Genomic DNA, 27,395 nt, shown 5'->3' on the forward strand with positions numbered 1-27,395 from the left:
TTTCTGCGATACCTAGTCGATGGTCTCGGCGATGGTCAATGGTCTATTTTCGCTGTTGTAGCCGCACTAATCGAAGAAAGTAGTGAGGCTAAAAGGTTTGAGTTGTTTCCTTGAGCAAAATAACGCAACGCTACCATCCTACATCCGAAAAGGATCAAAATGTTAAGCTTCTAGTCTCACCACTGAATAGAATTCACTTAAGTTCTAAAGTCCAAAGGCTCGTAGATTTGAAAGTAGGTATCTAATACATATACGAAATACGAAACTCAATCGGAAAAATCTAGTACGTATCTAGTTTAACAAGATGAACAACAAAAATAAACACATTCTAATTTCTATTGAACGTTTTCAGTTCCGGCCCAAATCATTGAGGAGAAAATGGACGCCAGGAAAGTGTTCGAAACTCTCTCTACTGTATTTGAAGTCATCGCTACCGGATATCCACACCCCGAGGCTGTTTGGTAAGTTAACTTGACGTGTGACGTACTGCCCGTATGTTTGACAATTCAAATCGTAGGTACCTTATTTTGTACTGGTACTGGACGTTTCAAGTTTAAATTCCAGATTCCAGGCCAGTCTTCAGCATATTGTCACAATTACAATTACCACCCTAGAACTCCGCAATTTTTGGCAAATTGTTTAATGTGATTGTTGGCAATCACAAAATGTTTAACAAAATTAAAGATCCTTTTTCTCTCCTCAGGTATAAGAACGGTGAGGTGTTGGAAGAATCCGAGCGTAACGTGATCACAAACGAAGGCAAAAGCTACAAACTGGAGATCGTACGAACTACACATAGTGATGCAGGAGAATATAGTGTAGTGGTGAAAAACAGATTAGGAGAAGCATCTAGCAAGGGAAGCTTGGAAATAGCAGGTGAGAATATGAAAAAGCCCATGGCAAGTTCAAAACGGCTCTTTTAACCATTTAATTTAATTAGTTATTTTTGGTAAAGCAGAGAGTTTTTTCACAACTTTAGTGGCTATCTCAGCATTACCAAGTGCCTCCTTTACTTTTAATTCTCATCTACTCGTATCATTAATCTTTTCAAACTGGTAATGCCGCCACTGATAGCTCGGTTAATGTGGCTACTCAATTGTCCTCACAAGGCTGAGTACACCCCGAACTCCGAGAGCCGAAAATTCGAACCCGGGTCCTCCGGCGTGCAAGCCTACTCAGCCACGGAGGTTGCTATTATTTATTTCAGTATATCTACTAACTGATCTTTAATTTTCCCCGTAGATGTGAAAGGTCTCCGTTCACCTCGTATCAAGACACCTCTGGAGTCACTCATTATTCACAAATATGAGAAAGCTCAGTTCACCGCGGTTGTTATTGCTTTCCCTGAACCCGATATCAAATGGTAAGTGAGCGGATTGAGGGTTTGATTCCCGTCTGGGAAGAAGGGATTCTTAGGGCTCGATTCCCGTCTGGGGATAATTTCCTGATAATATACCACCTTAAAACACAGCCCGGCGATGTAAGGAACCACTTGTTGTATGTAAGGAACCCAGTGAAGAGTATAAGTTATTTCTTTTACATCTATGTTATGGAACTTCACAAAGTTACTGAGTCCTCTATCATGATAACCACTTTCAAAGCTGGAAAATGTTGAGGAAGCGGAGAGCGCGAGAATATCTCACGTTACATCGCGTTCCTCTACTGCTGAACTGGGGGAAACACCAAAGAACCTGTGCCGACAAGAGTCTAAAGTGGAGGAGATTGAAACTGCCAAGGTGTCGCGGCGTACCTCGACAACAGCCTCTGGTGATCTGAATGAAACACCGAAGAATTTGTCACGGCAGACGTCCAAGAATGAAGATGTGGAGGAAGCCCAGTCCGCGCGAATATCCCGTCGCACCTCCCGCACTTCGACAGCAGAGCTGAACGATTCTAAACTGTCTCGACAGACTTCGAAAGTAGAAGATGTTGAGGAAGCTCAGAGCGCCAAAATACGTCTAAGCTCTCGGACCTCCACGGCGGAACTGAATGAGTCCACACCCAAGAACCTTTCCCGTCAAACGTCGAAACTCGAAGAAATCGAAGCCGAGAGTGTGAAGGTCTCACGGAGAAGTTCCCGCGCCTCAGCTGTTGAACAGGGTGGCGACATACCTCGCAATCTCTCACGACAAACCTCCAAAGTGGAGGATATCGAAGAAGCGCAAACAGCTAGAATTTCACGACTTACATCCCGCACTTCTACAGCGGATTTGTGCGAGGCCGGCGATCAATTGAGTCGCCAAACATCAAAAGTGGAGGACATTGAGGAGGCCCAGTCTGCAAAAATCTCTCGCCGAAGCTCGAGAGCCGACGGTGACGACACACCGAAGAATCTGTCGCGTCAAACGTCGAAAGTTGAGCGTGTCGAAGAAAGCCAAAGTTCGAAAGTGTCCCGACTCAACTCCCGACAATCTTCCACGGCCGACGTGAGCGAGACGCCCAAGAACCTCTCCCGCCAGACTTCCAAGCTAGGAGAGGCCGATGTCGAGGGCAAATCCTCAAGAACATCTCGACGCAGTTCTCGCATCACGGGAGACGAGACACCGAGAAATCTGACGAGACAAAACTCCATTGTCGAAACAGTGGAAGAGCCTCAGAAACCAATCCTATCCCGAGTAAACTCTCAAGTGTCCAATGCAGAACTGAGTGAAACCCCGCGCAACCTATCGCGTCGAAGCTCCAAACTCGATAAATCCGAAAGCGATAATCAAGAGCCGAAGAATTTCTCTCGGCAAGAGTCTAAACTGAGTCGACAAAGTTCGACAGCCACTGAAAACGCCGACAAACCGAAAAACCTCTCGAGACAATCATCCATCTTGAAAACACCCAAAGACTCTACCGAGGACGACGGAAGCGTACCGAAAAACTTCTCCAAGTCCCGACAGAGCTCCATCATTGAGGACAAAGCCGAAACGAAGACATTATCCCGACAAAGCTCGAAAGTGGACGAAAAACCTTCGTCACTGAGTCGAAAGAGCTCACGGAAAAGCACGACCGATGCCGACGGCCCAGGGTGGCGACACACCTCGCAATCTCTCACGACAAACCTCCAAAGTGGAGGATGTCGAAGAAGCGCAAATAGCTAGAATTTCACGACTTACATCCCGCACTTCTACAGCGGAGTTGTGCGAGGCCGGCGATCAATTGAGTCGCCAAACATCAAAAGTGGAGGACATTGAGGAGGCCCAGTCCGCAAAAATCTCTCGCCGAAGCTCGAGAGCCGACGGTGACGACACACCGAAGAATCTGTCGCGTCAAACGTCGAAAGTTGAGCGTGTCGAAGAAAGCCAAAGTTCGAAAGTGTCCCGACTCAACTCCCGACAATCTTCCACGGCCGACGTGTCATGTTATTTTTTCAGGCTCGTCTGGACGTGTTGTTGCGCCCGGAGATCCAAGCACTCAAGGATTTAACATGTGAACCATACCAGACTACTGCCTTCGAAGTGGAAATAGATGCCAACCCCAAACCCAGAGTTACTTGGTGAGTCTTCAACCAGAAATACTCTCTCCCCTGAAAAATAGGGTAGACTGAATATGATATGGAGAGATAAAGTGGAAAAACTTTAGAGAGAAGGGATGGAGAAAAGAGAAAGTATTAAATAGATGGAAATAGAGGAGTAGAATACAAGACGGCAACACCCTCCCAAGTAGAATTGGGAAGAAGTACGAAGGTAGAAACTTTTTTTTTTTGCTAGTTGGCGTTGAACTTTTTACCACATAGACGTTTTTCGTGGGATTTCATCACTTTTTGTGGCATAACTATCATATTCTTCTTAATTTCAAGGTCGTTTATCAATTTTCTTCTTCCTGTTTGAAGGTCATTCAAAGGTGAAAAGATTTTGTGGTGACTTGGCGTTGAACTTTTTACCACACGGTGTTTTTCTCGTGGGATCTCATTATTTTTTGTATCATAATTATTTTTTTTTTGTTCTCCTTTTCAAGGTCATTCAAAGGTGAAAAGATCACGGGTACTGACCCTAGGGTTCAAGTGACTTCAGAGCCAGATCAAGATATGTACAGACTCACTATTCGTAATGTGGGTCTGGGCGATGAAGGTGTATATGAGGTGGAAGCCTCTAACAACCTGGGCGTGGCGTCTGCCATTGCGCGGCTCAAAGTTCACCGTAAGTTATCGCTCGTATTTATTTATTATTCGTTATCCTACGTTCATACAATATTTTCGTACATATTCAGCCTGGTCTGCGTTCCTGAAATGAATTTTGTGCGAGTGCAAAGTTTTCTTATGGAACTCAGTTCTCCTGTTTTCCATAGTAGCGCAGCATTTAGACCTCAATACTATCGTAAATGTAGCTTGTTCCCGTTTTCAACCCCCTCATCCCTCCCTCTTTTTGGTTTTGTTTTACGTTTTCCCCGATTCACCTACCCTGGAAATGTAGTATGGTCACAGTAGTCAGTCATTGTAGTATTTTGTTTCTTATAGGGAGCCCCGTAGTAAAACGGAACCTATGCTATTATTGTTTCATTTATCAATGAACGAGTTGTTTGAATAGCGTAGAATCTTAGATAGTATAGTTACTTGGTTGTTTGATATCTACATGATGTGTTTTGTGTTTCTTTTTCTGTTTGTTTCCATGTTATTCCCGATGGACTGGGGGACATGTGATAATGTGTGTTTTTTCCCTTATGAACCATTCCTTTGCAAATATCGAATCCCCACGTATCAATACAATTTTTCCCACATACTTGGAATCTCTCTCTCTCTCTCTCTCTCTCTCTCTCTCTCTCTCTCTCTCCCTATTCTCTCTATTTTTCCCCTTTCTCAATCCTTCTCCATCCCTCTCTCTTTTTCTTTTTCTCTCTCCCTCCCCCTCCTTTCTACTAATCCCTCTCTTTCTCTTTCTACCTCCCATTATTTATCTTCCCCTCCTTTCTATCAATCCGTCTCTTCCTCCCCTATTTCTCCTTCGTACCTCCCATCACACACTGCATGGAAAACATCACAACACCCACTGTCACATTCCAATACAATGGGAAATTCAACATTCTCCTTCTCTCATACACAACTTCTACAACACCGTGTCCACGATTTCCAACTTACATTGTGAACCCCCTATACCTAACCTGCAATGCTCTACCCTCCGCTACGCTTAGGCCCGGGTGATGGAGCTGAAGATGCGATGGTCAATGGTCTATTTTCGCTGTTGTAGCCGCACTAATCGAAGAAAGTAGTGAGGCTAAAAGGTTTGAGTTGTTTCCTTGAGCAAAATAACGCAACGCTACCATCCTACATCTGAAAAGGTTCAAAATTTTAACCTTCTAGTCTTACCACTGAATAGAATTCACTTAAGTTCTAAAGTCCAAAGGCTCGTAGATTTGAAAGTAGGTATCTAATACATATACGAAATACGAAACTCAATCGGAAAAATCTAGTACGTATCTAGTTTAACAAGATGAACAAAAAAATAAACACATTCTAATTATTTCTATTGAACGTTTTCAGTTCCGGCCCAAATCATTGAGGAGAAAATGGACGCCAGGAAAGTGTTCGAAACTCTCTCTACTGTATTCGAAAAGGATCAAAATGTTAAGCTTCTAGTCTCACCACTGAATAGAATTCACTTAAGTTCTAAAGTCCAAAGGCTCGTAGATTTGAAAGTATCTAATACATAATACGAAACTCAATCGGAAAAATCTAGTACGTATCTAGTTTAACAAGATGAACAACAAAAATAAACACATTCTAATTTCTATTGAACGTTTTCAGTTCCGGCCCAAATCATTGAGGAGAAAATGGACGCCAGGAAAGTGTTCGAAACTCTCTCTACTGTATTTGAAGTCATCGCTACCGGATATCCACACCCCGAGGCTGTTTGGTAAGTTAACTTGACGTGTGACGTACTGCCCGTATGTTTGACAATTCAAATCGTAGGGCGCTAGACCGCGGGTTCGATTCCCGCCCGGGGCGGATATTATCCTGATGGGATAATGTTTGTTCTCGGAACGACTGGCTTTCTCCTATCCTGTCTTCCTTCTCTCTTCGATTTCGGGACGATAAGACTACTGTATTTGAAGTCATCGCTACCGGATATCCACACCCCGAGGCTGTTTGGTAAGTTAACTTGACGTGTGACGTACTGCCCGTATGTTTGACAATTCAAATCGTAGGTACCTTATTTTGTACTGGTACTGGACGTTTCAAGTTTAAATTCCAGATTCCAGGCCAGTCTTCAGCATATTGTCACAATTACAATTACCACCCTAGAACTCCGCAATTTTTGGCAAATTGTTTAATGTGATTGTTGGCAATCACAAAATGTTTAACAAAATTAAAGATCCTTTTTCTCTCCTCAGGTATAAGAACGGTGAGGTGTTGGAAGACCATTTAGGTGCTGAGTTAACACGAGAACACCAGAAAGTAACCCGTTAGGTGCTGCGTTATATACGAGTGCAATTTTATTTCTTTATTGGGGGTGGATCGAACCCGGGACCATAAGTGGAGTAGGAGTAGGGTTAGATTTGGGATCTGTAGGTTGGATTAACTCTGGTTTTGTTTCTATTTCAGCCGAGGACAAGATCCCATCCATTGCTCAACCCCTCTCTGAGGTACTCGGTTATGAAGGAGAACCCCTGAAACTGACCGCTCTTATTGAGGAAAGAGGCAAACCTGGGTCTCTAGACTCTGATGCTAGTGATAAACCACAACGTGGTGGTAAGGCTGATGGTAGAGGCATAGCTGACGAAAATGATCTAGATTCTAGAAGACTCAAACTCGGGTCCTTGGAAGAGGCAAACCTGGGTCTCTAGACTCTGATGCTAGTGGTAAACCACAACGTGGTGGTAAGGCTGATGGTAGAGGCATAGCTGACGAAAATGATCTAGATTCTAGAAGACTCAAACTCGGGTCCTTGGACTCCGAAGCCAGTGGCAAACCAACAGGTAAATCGGGAGTCAAATCTGATGAAGACGATGAGGGTACCGTTAGCTTCACGGTTGCTAGGAAGCGTGGTAAGCCAGAGACCGCGGGTTCGAAAGATGGAGCAGATTCAGGAAGAGGAGACTCGAAAGTTACATTGGCTAGACCCTATGGTGCTAGGTCAGGTAAGATTTTGCTTTGTGGTGTGTGTTGCTCTGCCTTAGTCTTTTATGTAGAGAGTTAGACATTACCTACTATGTGAAATACTAAAGTAGCTCCATATCTGTTTAGCCAGCCTAGTTAGCTTGGAGTCTTGGAGTGTAGCGTGTCTGCCTTGTGAGCGGTCACGGGTTCGATAAGGTTTGTTCTCAGAACAGTGGATTTTCTCCTATTCTATCTTCCTTCGATTTTGGGATAGTAAGAGCTCCATTCTTACAGTTCCCGCGAACCTCTTTTTTAGAATGAATAAATAAATAAATAAAAATAACTTGTTTGAAAATCTTTTTGAGACCTTCTGTACTCCTTACACATTTACTAGGGAAAATGTTGTATTTACAGACCTCTTATTCATTTATGTTATTTTTCTGTTTTATTTTCATGTATTACCTCCAACTTGCATCTTGGCTGGAAGTTGTGTATACTGGATATCAAAAGAGTACTAAGAGACTCCTTTACTGATACTATCAACTCTCAATAAATTCTGTCTATACTCTGGTAAAGCCGCTATTGGTCTCGATTAAAGTAGCCACTTAATTGTCCTCACGAGACTGAGTGCATCCCAAACTCCAAGCACAGAGCCCAAAATGCTTTGACCTCGTCGGGAATCGATCCCGGGACTCCGTTGTGCAAGCCTAGAGTGATACCTAGTCGGCCAAGTTTGCTTTGAAAAAACAAAGTTTTCATTGCAAATAGCTTCCTAGTGACCCAAAAAACAACCCCGACCCAAAGTTGTGACTTTGCCCAGAAATGAATAGTTTATCCCTAAAGGGTATTTAGCTAATTTTATCACTATTCGAAATCTATTCCCCAGGACTATCGCTGGTAAGGACCCTCAACCTGTGGTTGAATACATAGTGGATACTAAGGAGTTAGACTATGGTCTACTGGAATGTACATTCACCCTGCTTATACCTAATGGTCACCATTGTCACACCGGAGATGTACTGTTTGTAGCGAGTAATGATTATGGTTCCTGTGAAACTGGTGTAAGTAAGGGTTAAAATAATGTATTTATTAAAGGGGTTCTGCAAATGGCCTTTTTGCTAAATTTTAATAAATTAAAAAAAGTTATTAAAGGGGTCTAACTGCTAAGGTATTTTGTGACCCGCCTCCTCACATTGACTCCACCCATTCTGAGTTTGGCCGGGAAAAGTCAGCAACACGCAATTACCCAAATGGTCACTCATCCGGATACTAACCATGCGCAAAGTTGCTTAACTTCAGTGATCCATGGGAACTGATGTATTTTCTACGTGCAATCGCGCTGGACAGTGCAAGTTGTCGTTGTGACGTACATATAACGTCGTTTTTAAACTCTTTTATCGATTCAAGTAACCTTAGATTCCAAGTAGTGGTTAGTGCGGTGGACTCTATTAGATCTGGAGGTTGACGGTTCGAGTCCAAGTCAAGTCATAAAATTATTTACTATCAAGCGAGGAACAACATTTGTGACAAGCACTTATGTTTAACACAAATAAAATGGGGCTCAACCACTTTTTTTTTCTTCGCTGATAAAGGAAGTTCGAAACACGCTGATCTCAATAGAAATGCTTAAAATTTCATTTGAAAACTGATGGCAAAGGTCTTGAAGATGAAAATGATCTTGACTCTCGTAGACATAAACCAAGCATTCTAGATTCTGACGATGATGACAAACCACAACGTGGTAGAAAAGCTCATGGTGGAGATTCAGCCAATGAAAATGATTTAGATTCTAGAAGAGGCAATCTATTTGGGATAAAATCCGCCCTGGGTGTAAACTCTCTTCCTATACTTCAAAACCCTCAATCTATTCAATGTAATATGAACCTAGGGGTAATATATTGTTATACGAACGACCTACTATCCGTAGGTAGTGTTAAAGCGCCTTGAAGATAAAAGAACCCTCTGTATTGTATCTTGTTAATATGTATATCCTACCCCTTATCATCTTTGTATTTCAGTACACGGTAATCGCTGCTAATCTAGTGGGTGAAGTGGAATGTTTCGCGCGGTTCCGCATGGCAGATCATCCTCCTATGTTTACTCGGCCTCTCAATAGAAGTTTGGAAGTACAGGAGGGACACCCTATAGAACTACGTGGAGCCAGTGGTAAACCAGAACGTGCTGGTAAGGCTGACGGTAGAGATTCAGCCGACGAAGACGAAGGTCTTGACTCCAGAGGAAACAAACCCAGAACTGTAGACTCTGATCCTGGTGGCAAACCACAACGTGGTGGAAAGGCTGAAGGAAAAAGTCTTGCCGATGAAGATGATTTAGATTCTAGAAGAGGGAAACCAAGGACTCTGGACTCTGACGATGAAGACAGACCACATCATGCTAGAAGAGCTGATGGAAAAGGTCTTGCTGGTGAAAATGATTTAGATTCCAGAGGAGTCAAACCAAGGACTCTGGATTCTGATGCCGCTGGTAAACCACAGCAAGGAAGGAAAACTGATAGCACAGCTCAGATGGTGAGTGTACGGGCGTAGTAGAACAGGGCTGATACTGTTGGTAATTCGGATCATAATGTTCCCTAAATGTGGACGTGATACGACGGTTTCCCAACACGCCCCCAATTAGGAAATATTGTCGTACAACCATATCGTCCGACATTTCCACCGTAACAATTGCCAAAACCAACCTCAATGGCCGAATGCTTTATTAAGAGCATTCCGACTCTCAACCTGGAGGTGCTGGGTTCGAATCCCGGCGGGGCGGAAATTTTTTGACCAAATTTTTGCGTTCCCGGATCAAAATTTTCCGTACATACTCTTATACATTTCTCACCGAAGTCTTCAAGATTTTTATCGATTTTGACCTGTTTTCCTTTCCCTCAGGACTAAGAATGGTGAGAAGTTGCTACCGTCGGATCGTATAGAGATGTCGTCTACTCCAGACGGGGCTGTTAAGCTCAGTATACACGAGGCGCAGTTATCAGACTCTGGCGCAGTGAAAAACAGACTGGGAGAATCATCTAGCAAGGGAAGCTTGGAGATAGCAGGTGAGAATATGAAAAAGCCCACGGCAAGTTCAAAACGGCTCTTTTAACCATTTAATTTAATTAATTATTTTTGGTAAAGCAGAGAGTTTTTTCACAACTTTAGTGGCTATCTCAGCATTACCAAGTGCTTCCTTTACTTTTAATTCTCATCTACTCGTATCATCAATCTTTTCAAACTGGTAATGCCGCCACCCTTAGCTCAGTTAATGTGGCTACTCAATTGTCCTCACAAAGCTGAATATACCCCGAACTCCGAGAGCCGAAAATTCGAACTGGGGTCCTCCGGTGTGCAAGCCTACTCGGCCACGGAGGTTGCTATTATTTATTTCAGTATATCTACTAACTGATAAACTGATCTTTAATTTTCGCCGTAGATGTGAAAGGTCTCCGTTCACCTCGTATCAAGACACCTCTGGAGTCACTCATTATTCACAAATATGAGAAAGCTCAGTTCACTTCTGTGTTACCTCCTTTGTCTCCCCTTTTAATCCCATTTATCACCCTTCCCTCTTCCTATCTCTCTCTCACCCTCTCTCCACTTTCCTTCTCACCCTCATTCCCTATCCTTCCTTTCTTCATGCATCTCCTTTGTGCATCTTGGACCTGCACACACACACATACAACCCCCATGCATCTTGATTCTGCACACCTCCTCTATCATTTCTGCATCCTATGGCAACATGCATCTTGCACATGCACTTCTACCCCTGTCACCTTCTGCATGTGGACTACCTCAGAGCCTGACCAGGCGGATCAGGATGTATATCACAAGAGTACTAAGAGACTCCTTTACTGATACTATCAACTCAATAAATTCTGTCTATACTCTGGTAAAGCCGCTATTGGTCTCGATTAAAAGTAGCTACTTAATTGTCCTCACGAGACTGAGTGCATCCCAAACTCCAAGCACAGAGCCCAAAAAACTTTGACCTCGTCGGGAATCGATCCCGGGACTCCGTTGTGCAAGCCTAGAGTGATACCTAGTCGGCCACGTTTGCTTTGAAAAAACAAAGTTTTCATTGCGAATAGCTTCCTAGTGACCCAAAACACAACCCCGACCCAAAGTTGTGACTTTGCCCAGAAATGAATAGTTCATCCCTAAAGGGTATTTAGCTAATTTTATTACTATTGGAAATCTATTCCCCAGGACTATCGCTGGTAAGGACCCTCAACCTGTGGTTGAATACATAGTGGACACTAAGGAGTTAGACTATGGTCTACTGGAATGTACATTCACCCTGCTTATACCTAATGGTCACCATTGTCACACCGGAGATGTACTGTTTGTAGCGAGCAATGATTATGGTTCCTGTGAAACTGGAGTAAGTAAGGGTTAAAATAATGTATTTATTAAAGGGGTTCTGCAAATGGCCTTTTTGCTAATAAATTAAAATAAGTTATTAAAGGGGTCTATCTGCTAAGGTATTTTGTGACCCGCCTCCTCACATTGACTTCACATGGGAACTGATGTATTCTACGTGCAATCGCGCTGGACAGTGCAAGTTGTCTTTGTGACGTACCTATAACGTCGTTTTTAAACTCTTAATCCAGTGCGGGCAAAACCAAAACTATTGAACCGGAAGGTAAATTATTGACCGAACCAAGTGAGTTCTTAGTTTTAAATCTCCGAGGCGAAGAAACCCGAGGTGGATGAATCCAGTGCGGGCAAAACCAAAACTATTGAACCGGAAGGTAAATTATTGACCGAACCAAGTGAGTTCTTAGTTTTAAATCTCACCCTACTAGTTTTATTTTATTATTAATATTTTTTTTACCTATTTATTTTTTATTTCAAGGTGTTTTATAATGTTTTAGGAAGAGAGTTAGAGAGAGAGAGAGAGAGAGAGAGTGAGAGGGAAGGAGAGAGAGAGAGAGATAGAGCAGAGGAGAGAAGACGGAGAGAGGAGAAAGAGAGATAGAGACAGAGAGAGAGAGAGAGAGAAAGAGAGAATAGTTTTTCACCGCCCTATCTTTATTTCCATGCAATTAATAAGGAAAGTAAAAATTAGACTGCTTCTTTAGACTCGTGTAATCTGGGTCGTAGCATGCCTATCCCATAGTATGTTCCTCATCAAATAGGTGAGAAGAGACACAATACTTCACATACACACATACAACCCCCATGCATCTTGATTCTGCACACCTCCTCTATCATTTCTGCATCCTCTGGCAACATGCATCTTGCACATGCACTTCTACCCCTGTCACCTTCTGCATGTGGACTACCTCAGAGCCTGACCAGGCGGATCAGGATGACACTGGCAAACCAGAGACCGCGGGTTCGATTCCTCTGGATGAATCCAGTGCGGGCAAAACCAAAACTATTGAACCGGAAGGTAAATTATTGACCGAACCAAGTGAGTTCTTAGTTTTAAATCTTTTCTGACTTTCTCCATTCGTCAGCTGAACTCCGTACACAAAGAGCTCACTCTGAGGTTTAGATGTAGAATAGAATATACCTTGTTTATCCTGCGCGTATGAGACTATAAAGTCCTCTTACCCCAGCAGTCTAAACAAAGGCTCGTGTATTTTATGGGTTTTACAGCTGCATAATAAATAAGGCTACAGATGTAGGTCCAAACAGCCCCAAAAGGGGGGGATCTGACTTGCGTCCCGACTGTGAAATCCGAGTTGCCTCCGTCTGATTTGCGTCCCTGAAATTTATCATCCGAGTTGCTTGCCTGAGCTACCTAAGCTAGAACTATGTACTTTATATAATTATCCTAATTTGAAGGTATACATGTAGTACAGGGTGACAAAAAAATACTGTACGCAGCATTTTTTCAGCTTCCATCATGTAGGTACCTACAATCGATAACGTTAAAAATTCAACTGTACTTGTTCAGAAGTTACGTCAATGGAATGTTGCTATAAAAGGAGCTATCACAAATGGGCAGTGTCCAGTGTTATTATAGGGTTAGGTTAAACGCAAAAAAAAGAGCTTTCACAATATGAGCAGTGACCAGTGTTATTATAGGGTTAGGTTAAATGCAAAAAGGAGCTTCCACAATTTGAGCAGTGACCAATGTTATTATAGGGTTAGGATAAACGCAAAAAAGAGTTTTTACTATTTGAGCAGTGACCAGTGTTATTATAGGGTTAGGTTAAACACAAAAGAAAAGACAAGTACAAAAATAATAGCAATAGCGTTCATGTTCAAAGTTTGTTCCTATAGGCCTATATAGAATACAGAAGTTATAGCATACTGTATAGGTACAGTTATTTTTGGTCACCCTGTTCGTTATATACTTATTTATTTACTTTATGGTCTCAAGTATATAGGTTTAATCTCAGGTACGCGGACGCAACTCGGATGACCTTTTTTGGGTTGGGACGCAAATCGGATGATTTGGGATTTTCGGACGCGTCTGGTGTTCCTCCCCCCAAAAGATGGGTTAAGCTTATACGAATCTACTCTATTCTTGGATGACAAGTTGCTCTAATGGATAAATCCCAGAGAAGAGAAGAAAATAATGTGAATTAAGTTTTAACGGGACTATTTTTCCTCTAGTCTGTTTGTTTCACCATAGCTTTCGGACAGTTTCCCCGATTTTAGAAAGGTTCATCACAATAAAAAAAAAAAAAAACTTTTTCTCTTTAGATTTAGGGTTTAATTGGAACTTCAGGGCACCCCGGAAGGAGTACTAATACTAATTTTCAAGTTGTTTCTACAGTTCACTGAATCACTAGTAGTATGAGACAAGAGTGAACAAATTTTCTTACCGCGAAGTTCCGAGTTGAAATCTTGAATGTGTGGGATGGGGTACCTATCAGGGACGGTGATAGCATTGAGGAGTGAACAAGTTTTTTCCTCTCTAAAACAGGTCATCCAGATCCAGCTATCCCAAAAGCCACCTTTAGCAATGAATTGTAAATGTGTGGCAAAATTTAGAAGACTTTAAAAATTTATATTATTCTATCGTCCAATATTCTCTGCTTAAAATAAATACCTTCAACTCCTTCAATTAATATCAAAATTATATCTATTGTTTTCAGGACAAATGCCAGCATTCATCAAGCGTCTGGATGAGCAGACAGTACGGGAGTATGCTCCTCTGGAAGCTAAAGTTCGCGCTGATGGTATACCCAAACCCGTGCTTAAATGGTGAGTACACTGAGGAATGAAAAATTAGTTATAGGGTGCCACGACTATCACAGTTAGGGTGAAAGAACTCTATTATTGAGTTATTTCCCTCTAATTTAACTTGTTGGAATGCTGTATTTAGATGTCGAGCTTCCTGATATAGGGTTCCTTATTAGAGTGCCAGAACCCAGTCACTCGATTGGACAATGAGAAGATTTTGTTTGTTTGATAGGGATTTCACTGTATATCTACGTTCTTTGGTGACAGTTTTTTTTTATAATTCACGATTTGATTGGTGGTTGATTGATTTAAGTAATTAATAATAATAATAATAATAATAATTCATCCCTCTCTCTTTTTCTTTTTCTCTCTCCCTCCCCCTCCTTTCTACCAATCCCTCTCTCTACCTCTCTTTCTTTCTCTCTTTCTACCTCCCATTATTTATCTCCCCCTCCTTTCTATTAATCCGTCTCTTCCTCCCCTGTTTCTCCTTCGTACCTCCCATCACACACTGCATGGAAAACATCACAACATCCCACTGTCACATTCCAATACAATGGGAAATTCAACATTCACCTTCTCTCATACACAACTTCTACAACACCGACTCCACGATTTCCAACTTACATTGTGAACCCCCTATACCTAACCTGCAATGCTCTACCCTCCGCTACGCTTAGGCCCGGGTGATGGAGCTGAAGATGAAGACGGTCTTGATTCTGAGAGAGTCAAACCTGGGTCTTTGGGTTCTGGAGACACTGGTAAACCACAGCAAGGAAGGAAGGCCGATGGCAAAGGTCTTGCAGATGAAAATGATCTTGACTCCAGAAGACACAAACCCGGGTCTTTGGACTCCGAAGCCAGTGGTAAACCACATAAAGGACGAAAGGCTGCTTATGGTAGTGACTCAGCTGACGAAGACGAAGGCCTTGACTCTAGAGGAGTCAAACCAAGAACTCTGGACTCTGGCGCCAGTGGCAAACCACAGCAAGGAAGAAAAGCTGATGGTAGCGGTTTAGCTGATGAAAATGATTTAGATTCTAGAAGACACAAACCCGGATCTTTAGACTCTGACGCTTCTGTTAAACCACAACGTGCTGGGAAGGCTGATGGCAAAGGTCTAGCTGATGAAAATGATTTAAATTCTAGAAGAACCAAACCCGGGTCTTTAGACTCTGTAGCTAGTGGTAAACCAGAACGTGCTGGTAAGGCTGACGGTAGAGATTCAGCTGACGAAGACGAAGGTCTTGACTCCAGAGGAAACAAACCCAGAACTCTAGACTCTGATGCTAGTGGCAAACCACAACGTGGTGGAAAGGCTGATGGAAAAAGTCTTGCCGATGAAGATGATTTAGATTCTAGAAGAGGGAAACCAAGGACTCTGGACTCTGACGATGATGACAGACCACATCATGCTAGAAGAGCTGATGGAAAAGGTCTTGCTGATGAAAATGATTTAGATTCCAGAGGAGTCAAACCAAGGACTCTGGATTCTGATGCCGCTGGTAAACCACAGCAAGGAAGGAAAACTGATGACATTATCAATGAAGAAGATGATGATCGTATCAGAATAGAAACTACTAAGGAAGGTGTTGTCACCAGTACCCTGTACATATCTCACTTTGCACCCGAACATGTGGCCAAAGTAAGTAATCAGTCAGACTGGGGGACCCTAAAAACAGGGAGAGAAGCAGCTAGTAAGAACCCTAACCAGCCTAAGAAGTTGTAGAAGAAATAAAGAAAAATTAAAAAAAAATCTTCATTTTCTTTTTAACGAGAATTAATTAAAAAAAAGAGAGGTTTGATAGAGAAAACTCTAACAACGAATGTTTTATCGTCCCTAAATCGAAAAGAGAAGACAAACAGAATAGAAGAAAGAAAGCCAGTCGTTCCGGGAACGAACCTTATCTGTTTGGGATAAAATCCGCTCTAGGTGTAAACTCTCTCTTCCTATACTTCAAAACCCTCAATCTATTCAATGTAATATGAACCTAGGGGTAATATTGTTATACGAACGACCTACTATCCGTAGGTAGTATTAAAGCGCCTTGAAGATAAAAAAAACCCTCTGTATTGTATCTTATTAATATGTATATCCTACCCCTTATCATCTTTGTATTCCAGTACACCGTGATCGCTGCTAATCTAGTGGGTGAAGTGGAATGTTTCGCGCGATTCCGCATGGCAGATCATCCTCCTATGTTTACTCGGCCTCTCAATAGAAGTTTGGAAGTACAGGAGGGACACCCTATAGAACTACGTGCACAACTGGAGGCCAGTCCATTGGCACAGCTCAGATGGTGAGTGTACGGGCGTAGTAGAACAGGGCTGACACTGCCTGTAACCTGTAACATATTTTAAAATATGTACTAATAGTGATTATTTTATTCTGTACGAATAGGACTGAAGAGTCCGTTTACTTCATCAGTAGGCTACTATACTCGTATTGTGGTCAACTTCTTCTTATTGTGCCCTCCTAACCAGTACACCATCTAGGCGGAGCAGAAAAACTGTGATGTGAAGCATTCGTATTTAAATACCCTAAATATACCCTAAATAAATACCCTAAATTCGTATTTAAATATCCTTTCTCTCTCCCCCCCCCCCCCCCGGCTTCTTCGATTCTGCCCAACCCGGGTCCGAAGGACGCAGGTCGCTACTCATTCGTCGCTCAGAACAAACTCGGCGACGCTGAATCAGCGACCCGGGTTGAGATCGCCCGTAAGGAAACCATACCGCGGTTCTCACTACAGTTGAATCCCGGCAAGGTGATTGAGGGGTATCCAGCTAAACTAGCGGTCAAAGCGTACGCCTATCCTGAACCAGAACTACAATGGTGAGTAGAAACAATATTTCTTATCATTTATAGTTGAACATCGTTTAAAGTGTTCTTTTTGTCTTCTTTAATATTTTTCTCACTCTCATAATTTTCATTGAGATTTATATAGTCAGATGAAGTTCTTTATTCTTCCATCATATTTAAAGTTTAAAAATTTAATTCCAGTCCGATGGCTTTTGAAACCATTTGTCTTTGGCGTGCTCAGACTCGAAGATTTTGTCACTAAAGTCGGGGGAAGTGTTAGGGAACATGAGGTTTTTGCAATAACTTCGTAAAATACTCTCTGTGGCCATCCAACGAGGCAACGCTACCAGTGTCCTTGGGACACTACCATCAAGCTAAGCTTTGGTTGAGATTTTTATGCTATAAAATAATAAAGCTGAAAAGAGAGAGAGAGTGAGAGGGAAGGAGAGAGAGAGAGAGATAGAGCAGAGGAGAGAAGACGGAGAGAGGAGAAAGAGAGATAGAGACAGAGAGAGAGAGAGAGAGAAAGAGAGAATAGTTTTTCACCGCCCTATCTTTATTTCCATGCAATTAATAAGGAAAGTAAAAATTAGACTGCTTCTTTAGACTCGTGTAATCTGGGTCGTAGCATGCCTATCCCATAGTATGTTCCTCATCAAATAGGTGAGAAGAGACACAATACTTCACATTTAGGTGCTGAGTTAACACGAGAACACCAGAAAGTAACCCGTTAGGTGCTGCGTTATATACGAGTGCAATTTCTTTATTGGAGATGAATCGAACCCGGGACCATTAGCGGAGTAGGGTTAGATTTGAGATCTGTATGTTGGATTAACTCTGGTTTTGTTTCTATTTCAGCTGAGGACAAGATCCCATCCATTGCTCAACCCCTCTCTGAGGTACTCGGTTATGAAGGAGAACCCCTGAAACTGACCGCTCTTATTGAGGGATTCCCAATACCTACCATTACTTGGTAAGTCCGCGGTTTTAGATTAGGAACCCCTGGACTCCTCGGAACTTCTAAGTTGTTATTATTGGCAAAATTGTGCCGTCATTTTTTTATTTAAGAAATTAGTCAAGAGCTAGGTCGCGGATTTAATTTTCGCCTGGAACGAACTTTATCCTTAACAGATAAGTTTTATCTTCCTTCTCCCTTCGATTTCGGGACGATAGGACCTCCGTTGTTACAGTTCTCTCTATCAAACCTCTTCTTCTTTATATCTTTTCTAAGGGGCCATCTTTTGGGTTTTTAGAGTGATAACATAATGTTTTGTTTGATATTCAAACGAATCTTATCTAATAGCTTTACTTACCTTTACTCACTAATTTCATATTTGCTTCGTTTTTCCTACAGGATGAAAGATTCTCATATCTTACACTCTGGCTCCGGCTGTTCAATGGTAACCAAACCGTCTGCCTGTGGCAACTATACAGAGGTAAGGAAATAATTTCGTACTTTCTCTTTAAAAAGGGAACAAAATCTGATGTGATTCTTCCATGAACTCTCCTAAATACGATTACAAACGGGTTACTTTCTGGTGTTAACCCAGCACCTAAACGGGAAGTATTGTGTTTCTTTTCGCCCATCTGACGCCCGTCGCCCAGGACATACTATGGGATGGGCATGCTACGACATAGACCTGTAGCGAAATGAGAACACTGAATTAGGTATAGGAAAAATGTATAGAAACAAGGAGGATTTATTAACAGGTCAGTATGAAAGTTGACATTTTCTGACGAAGTAAAATAATGAGAAGTTCTACAAGATAGAATGTAGCCACAGTACTCCCTCCCCAGAACTAACTATATCTGGAAGGAGTAAAAATACGTCGTCCATATCTTGAGTATCTCGAATCATCATGTACAGAATCCAGGAGAAAAGCTGGTTTCAATCTGTCAATGGAGACAACTTTCTTCCCATCAAGATATTCAAGTTCGAAAAATTTCGGATCTCTTCTTAAAACCAGGAAGGGGCCATCATAGGTAGGTTGGAGTGGTTTTTTAACAGCATCAACACGTACAAATACATGAGAGGCATTTTGTAATTCCGGATGAATGAAAACCGACTTCTTGGAATGATTTTGAACGGGAACGGGTTTCAAATTTCGAATTGTCTCTTTCAAATTGAAAACAAAAGTAGACAGGTCACCTGGTGGTGAAGAGTTGGCTTCGAAGAAATCTCCTGCAAGTTTGATATTTTCACCATAGACTAATTCAGCAGGTGACATGTTGATGTCAGGAATGATTGAAGTGCGAAGTCCAAGAAGTACTGTAGGGAGCTTTTCAGTCCAATTTTCCGTCAAGTGGCATTTGAGTGAAGTTTTCAGAGTTCGATGCCAGCGTTCCAAGATACCATTAGCTTGAGGATGATAGCTGGTTGTGTGGACGTGTTTGATACCAAACAACTGACACAATTCTCTGAAGATTTGAGATTCAAACTGCCTTCCTTGATCAGAAGTAATGGTTTTGGGCAAACCGAATCTTGCAATCCAAGAATTGTACAAATTGCGAGCGACTGTTTCAGCAGAAATATCGGGAATAGGAACGGCTTCTGGCCATCTGGAAAATCTATCAATGATAGTAAGTAAATAGCGACAGTCTTGAGACAAAGGTAGTGGGCCTACGAGATCAATATGAATATGAGAAAATCTTTTCTCAGGTGTCTCGAATGAGGATACGGCACTGTGCGTATGTTTCCAAACTTTGACTTTTTGGCATGGAATACATGTTTGTGCCCAAAGCTTGCAATCTTTGTCAATTTTAGGCCACACGAACTTTTCACGAACAAGTTTGGAAGATGCGCTAATGCCGGGATGCGAGAGATTGTGAATAGTGTCCAACACTTGCTTCCTCAAACCCACTGGAATGAAAGGGCGCAATGAACATGTTGAGGAATCACAAATCAACTCTTTACCCGATGGTAGCGTGATTGATTTGAGTTGAAGAGAACAATCAGACGAGTGATACAGTGCCTGAAGTTCAGGATCTTGCCGCTGAGCATCCGCTATTTCATCATAAGGAATCAGACTGGGAGCTGAAATCTCAGATATTCGGGAAAATACATCAGCAGGAATATTTTGGGAACCACTGACGTATTGGATATCTGTGGTGAATTGGCTGATGAAATCCAAGTGACGGAGTTGACGCGGTGATGCTCGGTCTGATTTCTGACTGAAAGCAAAAGACAATGGTTTGTGATCCGTAAGAATTGTGAAGTTGCGACCTTCAAGCATAAAACGAAAATATTTGACCGCTGAGTATGCAGCATACAACTCTCTATCATAAGTGCTGTAGTTCTTCTGAGCGTTATCAAGTTTCTTTGAAAAAAACGCTAGAGGTTCTAAATGCTTGTTGTTAAGTTGTTGCAAAGCAGCGCCGACTGCGAAATCTGAAGCATCCACTGATAAAACTAGTTTAAGGTCTGGCGCAGGATGGAAGAGAAGAGTTGCATCTGCAAGTTGGGACTTCAACTTCACAAAGGCGGCGCGTGACTCGTCAGTCCATTCAAGTTTCCGTTTGTCATTTTTCTTGGCATTCTTTGTGAGGTCAAAGAGAATTTGCTGGGTTTGGGCTGAGTGAGGAAGTGATCGCCTGTAAAAATTGACGAGACCAAGAAATTGACGTAGATCTTTGATTGATTATTATTGTCAAGTTCCTGAACCACGAGAGAAGAAAAGTCAATTGTTTGATCGGCCATTTTTGCTAAAGCATCTATGTCAAGGTTGATGTTAGCAGCAAGGATAGGCCTATATTGACTTGGCATACGTTGCACAAACAGGCGGCACAGCTCAGATGGTGAGTGTACGGGCGTAGTAGAACAGGGCTGACACTGTTGGTAATTCGGATCATAATGTTCCCTAAATGTGGACGTGATACGACGGTTTCCCAACACGCTCCAATTAGGAAATATTGTCGTACAACCATATCGTCCGACATTTCCACCGTAACAATTGCCAAAACCAACCTGAGTGGCCGAATGCTTTATTAAGAGCACTCTGACTCTCAACCCGGAGGTGCTAGGTTCGAATCTCGGCGGGGCAGAAATTTTTTGACCAAATTTTGCGTTCCCGAATTAAAGTTTCAGTTTTTTTTTATCAATAAAACCTTGGTTTCCTCTTCCTCAGGACTAAGAATGGTGAGAAGTTGTTACCGTCGGATCGTATAGAGATGTCGTCTACTCCAGACGGGGCTGTTAAGCTCAGTATACACGAGGCGCAGTTATCAGACTCTGGCGCATACAAACTGTTCGCGTTCAATGACAATGGGGAGATGCATTCCATGTGCGCCGTGGTCGTTGATCGTATGTATCCACCCTACTAGCGGTCACGGGTTCGATAAGGTTTGTTCTCAGAACAGCGGATTTTCTTCTATTCTATCTTCTTTTGATTTTGGGATAGTAAGACCTCCATTCTTACAGTTCCCGCGAACCTCTTTTTTAGAATCAATAGATAAATAAAAATAACTTGTTTGAAAATCTTTTTGAGACCTTCTGTACTCCTTACACATTCACTAGGGAAAATGTTGTATTTACAGACCTCTTATTCATTTATGTTATTTTTCTGTTTTATTTTCATGTATTACCTCCAACTTGCATCTACCTGGATGGTGCATGATTCTATGTTTGCATGTCACAATTCCTCTGTGTAATTAAATATTTATCTCTATTCATTCCATATATCTGTGTTACCTTCTTTGTCTCCCCTTTTAATCCCATTTATCACCCTTCCCTCTTCCTATCTCGCTCACCCTCTCTCCACTTTCCTTCTCACCCTCATTCCCTATCCTTCCTTTCTTCATGCATCTCCTTTGTGCATCTTGGACCTGCATACTACCCTACTAGTTTTATTTTATTATTAATATTTTTTTACCTACCTATTAATTTTTTATTTAAAAGGTGTTTTATATTGTTTTTAAGAAGAGAGTTAGAGAGAGAGGGAGAGAGAGAGATAGAGCAGAGGAGAGAAGAGGGAGAGAGGAGAAAGAAAGATAGAGAGAGAGAGAGGGAAGGAGAGAGAGAGAGAGAATAGTTTTTCACCGCCCCGTCTTTATTTCCATGCAATTAATAAGGAAAGTAAAAATTAGACTGCTACTTTAGACTCGTGTAATCTGGGTCGTAGCATGCCTATCCCATAGTATGTTCCTCATCAAATAGGTGAGAAGAGACACAATACTTACCAATCGAGAGGTTTCGAACTAAAAAAAAAAGTTCAGTATTTTTTCTCGAAGTTCAAGTTCGTTAAATCCCGTGCTTTAGAATCCAAAGTGCCTTAAAAAAAAGACATCAGATATTCAGAGAACATTTAAGTCTTTTTCGGGCAGTAGAAGCTATCTTCAATTCTGAATATAAATTCATATTCCCATAGGACTTAGCACGTGATTTGACCTTGAACTTTGACCTTTGAACATAGAAAATACAAAGCGTGAGAATTTATCACCAATCAGGTGCCAAAGAATTCCAAACATTTTTCATCTCAAACTTATTGACCGGATATTGGGAGTGGGATAAGAGGCAATATGCTATAGGCTATAGGATAAGCAAATAAATCAAATAATACATGTGAATTGTGAAATGGGTTTTACTTTGGACTGTTGCCATTTTTTCTTTTCCGAAATGAAAAATGCCCTGACCTACGTATTTATTTATCCAGTAGTACCTAATCGAAAAAACCCTTGAGCCATTTATAGATTCTAAAAAACCGTAAAAATAGGACGCTATTACAATTTTAGATCAATTTTTCACTAAGACCTTTGAACATAGAAAATACAAAACGTGAGAATTTATCACCAATCAGGTGCCAAAGAATTCCAAACATTTTTCATCTCAAACTTATTGACCGGATATTGGGAGTGGGATAAGAGGCAATATGCTATAGGACAAGCAAATAAATCAAATAATACATGTGAAATGGGTTTTACTTTGGACTGTTGCCATTTTTTCTTTTCCGAAATGAAAAATGCCCTGACCTACGTTTTTATTTATCCAGTAGTAATCGAAAAAACCCTTGAGCCATTTATAGATTCTAAAAAACCGTAAAAATAGGACGCTATTACAATTTTAGATCAATTTTTCACTAACGTAAAACGAGGCCATGTGACATTACAAAGAAGAGAATAACACGATTTTTTTTTCCTTTTTTTTTATGAAAAAGCCCTTACTTACGTACATACTCGTACATATTTGCCCAGTTGTAGTCGAGAAAATACTTAAGTCATTTTTAGGTTGTACTAAAAAAAAAAAAAGCTTTAATAAAAAGACGCTAGGTATTTCAATTTTAAATCCATTTTCCATTAACGCTAAATGTGACCATTCCATGTGGCATAAAAAAGGAAAAGAAAATAACATTATTATTATTTTCTATTATTATTATTTTTTTTTTCGTTTTTGTCATCAAACTTAAGTATTAGAGAAGGTAAAAACAAATCTAACTTCTCCATCCCCCATTGGCTCTCCCTGGTTACAGCAAGCGGTCGTGTGGATCAAGAGGAGCAAGCTCCAGGTTTCGTTCATAATTTCAAGGACCTCACTGTAGATGAAGATACCCCTATTGACTTCAGCGCCCCATTCGTTGGCAATCCCATACCCCAGGTGGAATGGTTCAAGGACGGTATACCCCTCATACCCAGCAAACGACTACAGTTTACTTGTGATGGACTCAAGGTAGGTATCCGTGGTTTATGTGTTACAGGCATTCTATGTAATACCTAGTCATGAAATGAAATGCCTAGCGTTCTTAGGCAAAGTGTATAAAGTCGATGGTTACATAATTTGCTAGGCATTTCACGAATCCCATTAGTTTGAGATATTTATGAGTAACCAAATCTTTATTAAAACATGAATAAAACTAGATGACGTAAAACATCTCTTCTAACTTATTTCCACAATAATTTTACATTAACTTAATATGAGGAGGCGGGTAATATCTTCTCGCCGGACGGAGGACAAAACCTCCGTCACTAAAAACCTTAGCAGTTATACAGTTCAGCGTACAGTGACGTTAAACACATCTTTTATATTTGGCACTTTCCATTTGTCAAGGCTGAAGACTTGCCTTTCCCTTGGAATAAATTAAAATATGAAGAAACCTTGTACTGATGAAATTCATTTCCCCTCAGGTGGGTTTGAACATCGCCAAGGCAGAGCCAGTGGATGCAGGCAAGTACACCTGTACTCTGGAGAATAAACATGGTAAAGCTTCGTCCAGCGGTGAGATACAAGTGAGAAAACTATACCAAGCGCCACACTTCCTACAGAAATTCACTGATCAACAACAGGTTAGTACGAAAAACAAAAACAAACGAATAGGTACACAAACTAAAAAACGTGAAGTTTTCTCTAGGGGCGATAAGCACGTTGATTGTACCGGTTTCCAATGAATCACTGAAGGTAACCAACTTTGCGCGTGGTTAGTATAGGGATGGGTGACCATCTGAGCAATCGCGTGCTGCTGGATTTTCCCGGCCCCACTCAAGCTGAGTCAGGTTAATTTTTTGAGGTGTGCTCTCCTCTTTTAAATTACAAAAATGATCAAATTGGGAATCGAAACCAGCACTTCCTGCATTAGCACTAACAACCGCGTTACCACTTGGCTAACCTTGTAATCTTCTTCTTATTTCAGCTACCAAAGCGTGATGCAAAGTTCCTTGCCCGTGTCACTGGTGTACCTACTCCTACAGTACAATGGTATCGGGATGGAGTGGCTATAGAATCAGATGATAAGTATCTCAGAACAAACTCGGCGACGCTGAATCAGCGACCCGGGTTGAGATCGCCCGTAAGGAAACCATACCGCGGTTCTCACTACAGTTGAATCCCGGCAAGGTGATTGAGGGGTATCCAGCTAAACTAGCGGTCAAAGCGTACGCCTATCCTGAACCAGAACTACAATGGTGAGTAGAAACAATATTTCTTATCATTTATAGTTGAACATCGTTTAAAGTGTTCTTTTTGTCTTCTTTAATATTTTTCTCACTCTCATAATTTTCATTGAGATTTATATAGTCAGATGAAGTTCTTTATTCTTCCATCATATTTAAAGTTTAAAAATTTAATTCCAGTCCGATGGCTTTTGAAACCATTTGTCTTTGGCGTGCTCAGACTCGAAGATTTTGTCACTAAAGTCGGGGGAAGTGTTAGGGAACATGAGGTTTTTGCAATAACTTCGTAAAATACTCTCTGTGGCCATCCAACGAGGCAACGCTACCAGTGTCCTTGGGACACTACCATCAAGCTAAGCTTTGGTTGAGATTTTTATGCTATAAAATAATAAAGCTGAAAATTTGAATTTATTTTTCATCACTGTGTAACTGCTAAAGCCTTCAGAGACGGGGGGTTTCACCCTTCATTCGGCTACAAGCTACCCACCTACTCACACCCAACTAAGCCTGAGTGGGGTCGGGAACAGCCATTACAGCCAGCACGCGATTGCCCAGATGGTCACCCATCTGAATAAAAACCATTTCTACGTATATTTTACCTTTTCTTTCTTCAGGACATTCAACAATCACCCGTTCATACCGGATGGTATTCACTCTCGTATTATAACAGATGATGATGGAACGCAAACCCTCCTCATTGATAAAACTCTCCCGGACGACGCTGGCGTCTACGCTGTCATGGCGACGAACAACCGCGGCACTGCGTCGACGCGCGGCATATTGGATGTTCAGCGTAAGTTTATATTGGAGCTGGAGGCCAAGTATAGAAACGCGCTGGTCTACACCAACTATTGTTCGTTGACCCGCGAAGAACGCGGTGGGAGGGATTTAGAACTGTGAGGCGGGAGGGATTTAATGTTATGGTGTGGGATTTAAAGTGATTAGGAGGGATTTAGAACTGTGAGGAGGAGCGTTGACCCGCGAAGAACGCGGTGGAAGGGATTTAGAACTGTGAGGCGGGAGGGATTTAATGTTATGGTGTGGGATTTAAAGTGATTAGGAGGGATTTAGAACTGTGAGGAGGAATCGTATCAAGCGAGATGATGAAATGGTGTGTCTGTATGTACGTCGGTGTAGTCTGGACGATGAAGCAGAATATAAGGTATTTTAATTTTATTTTGTAGAAAAATGGCCTAAGGTCAAAGATTCCGACATTTGCGACAGGTATACATACATTATATTATTGCCAGCCTAGTTAGCTTTTGGAAGGTAGCGCGTCTGTCTTGTAAGCGCTTGGCCGCTTTCCATTTTCGTCCGGAGCGAACTTTTATATTAAACAGATAAGGTTCGTTTTCGGAACGGCTGGATTTATCATATCCTGTCTCCTGTCTTCCTTCTCCGCTTTGGGTAATATGAGATTTGCGTTGTTGTAGTTTCCTTCATCATACTTTTTTTTTTTTTTTTTAAAACTATTGTATTAAATTATTTTGTAGAAAAATGGCCTAATGGTCAAAGATTCCGACATTTGCGACAGGTATACATACATTATATTATTGCCAGCCTAGTTAGCTTTTCGAAGGTAGCGCGTCTGTCTTGTAAGCGCTTGGCCGCTTTCGATTTTCGTCCGGAGCGAACTTTTATCTTAAACAGGTAAGGTTCGTTTTCGGAACGGCTGAATTTATCATATCCTGTCTCCTGTCTTCCTTCTTCGCTTTGGGTAATATGAGATTTTCGTTGTTGTACCTAGTTTCCTTTATCATACTTTTTTTTAGAAAACTATTGTATTAAGCACTCCTTATTATTATTCTATGTATATTGTATTCCAGGTGGTGGCTAAGAATAGAGAAGGCGAGGTATCCTGTGAAGCCAGACTCAAAGTAGTGGATCAACTGTAAGTACCTACCTACTCTCTAAACCTTTTGTAAACTTAAGTAGGTAAATTAGCAAACTTAAAAAGAAAATAAATAAATCACCAGTGATTTGCAGAGATCAATTAGAGAAATGGCCTTTAGTCTAGCTAGGGGACGTTAAACAGAGAGTAGACTAGCGTCTGGCTGTGGGACTATAAACAGGGAGGAGAACAGCTAACCCTAACCAGCTTAAAAATTTAAACAATCAGGAGTGTACCTATATCAATGTCAACCTAAGAATAAACCTCCTGCTCCCAACCATTGTCCTAAAAAATACATTGTAACAACAACGACAGAAATGGTCACTATGGGGTCAGATTCAGTGGACTAATGCGTCTGAAAAGAGTTCTGTTTTATATCTCAATCTTTACATATCTCCACCTGGAATTCAAAGCCAGACAATTTGCCATGGTTGGAGCTAGAGACCATCACCCCAGTGTATAGCAGATACAAAAAGATATCTTTTCTTTATTCTGCTATTGCCATTCGGCGAAAGCTAAAGCTGATACAACAACAACAACAACAAGGACAGAAATGGCCACTATGGGGTCAGATTCAGTGGACTAATGCGTCTGAAAAGAGTTCTGTTTTATATCTCAATCTTTACATATCTCCACCTGGAATTCACTTAAATTTGTTTGTAGGTA

At 41.4% G+C, this 27,395-nt stretch overlaps 1 protein-coding gene across 1 annotated transcript in view; it reads left to right on the forward strand.

Annotated features, from left to right (window-relative positions):
* LOC103507575 (obscurin-like) overlaps positions 1–27,395 on the forward strand; it is a 123,172-nt gene that overhangs the window by 62,229 nt on the left and 33,548 nt on the right. The window contains 24 exon segments of the mRNA XM_026822405.1: positions 353–461; positions 704–876; positions 1,243–1,363; positions 7,905–8,079; positions 9,037–9,433; positions 9,465–9,546; positions 9,913–10,076; positions 10,451–10,550; positions 11,224–11,398; positions 11,708–11,768; positions 12,308–12,412; positions 14,073–14,156; positions 14,841–15,805; positions 16,285–16,460; positions 16,778–16,998; positions 17,822–17,936; positions 18,318–18,399; positions 19,291–19,547; positions 21,088–21,263; positions 23,374–23,621; positions 24,077–24,235; positions 24,580–24,680; positions 25,922–26,000; positions 26,665–26,729. Coding sequence (XP_026678206.1) covers positions 353–461; positions 704–876; positions 1,243–1,363; positions 7,905–8,079; positions 9,037–9,433; positions 9,465–9,546; positions 9,913–10,076; positions 10,451–10,550; positions 11,224–11,398; positions 11,708–11,768; positions 12,308–12,412; positions 14,073–14,156; positions 14,841–15,805; positions 16,285–16,460; positions 16,778–16,998; positions 17,822–17,936; positions 18,318–18,399; positions 19,291–19,547; positions 21,088–21,263; positions 23,374–23,621; positions 24,077–24,235; positions 24,580–24,680; positions 25,922–26,000; positions 26,665–26,729 — 4,390 coding nt within the window.

This window comes from Diaphorina citri, unplaced genomic scaffold, assembly GCF_000475195.1.
Source record: "Diaphorina citri unplaced genomic scaffold, Diaci psyllid genome assembly version 1.1 scaffold324, whole genome shotgun sequence".
Classification (NCBI taxonomy): Eukaryota; Metazoa; Arthropoda; class Insecta; order Hemiptera; family Psyllidae; genus Diaphorina; species Diaphorina citri.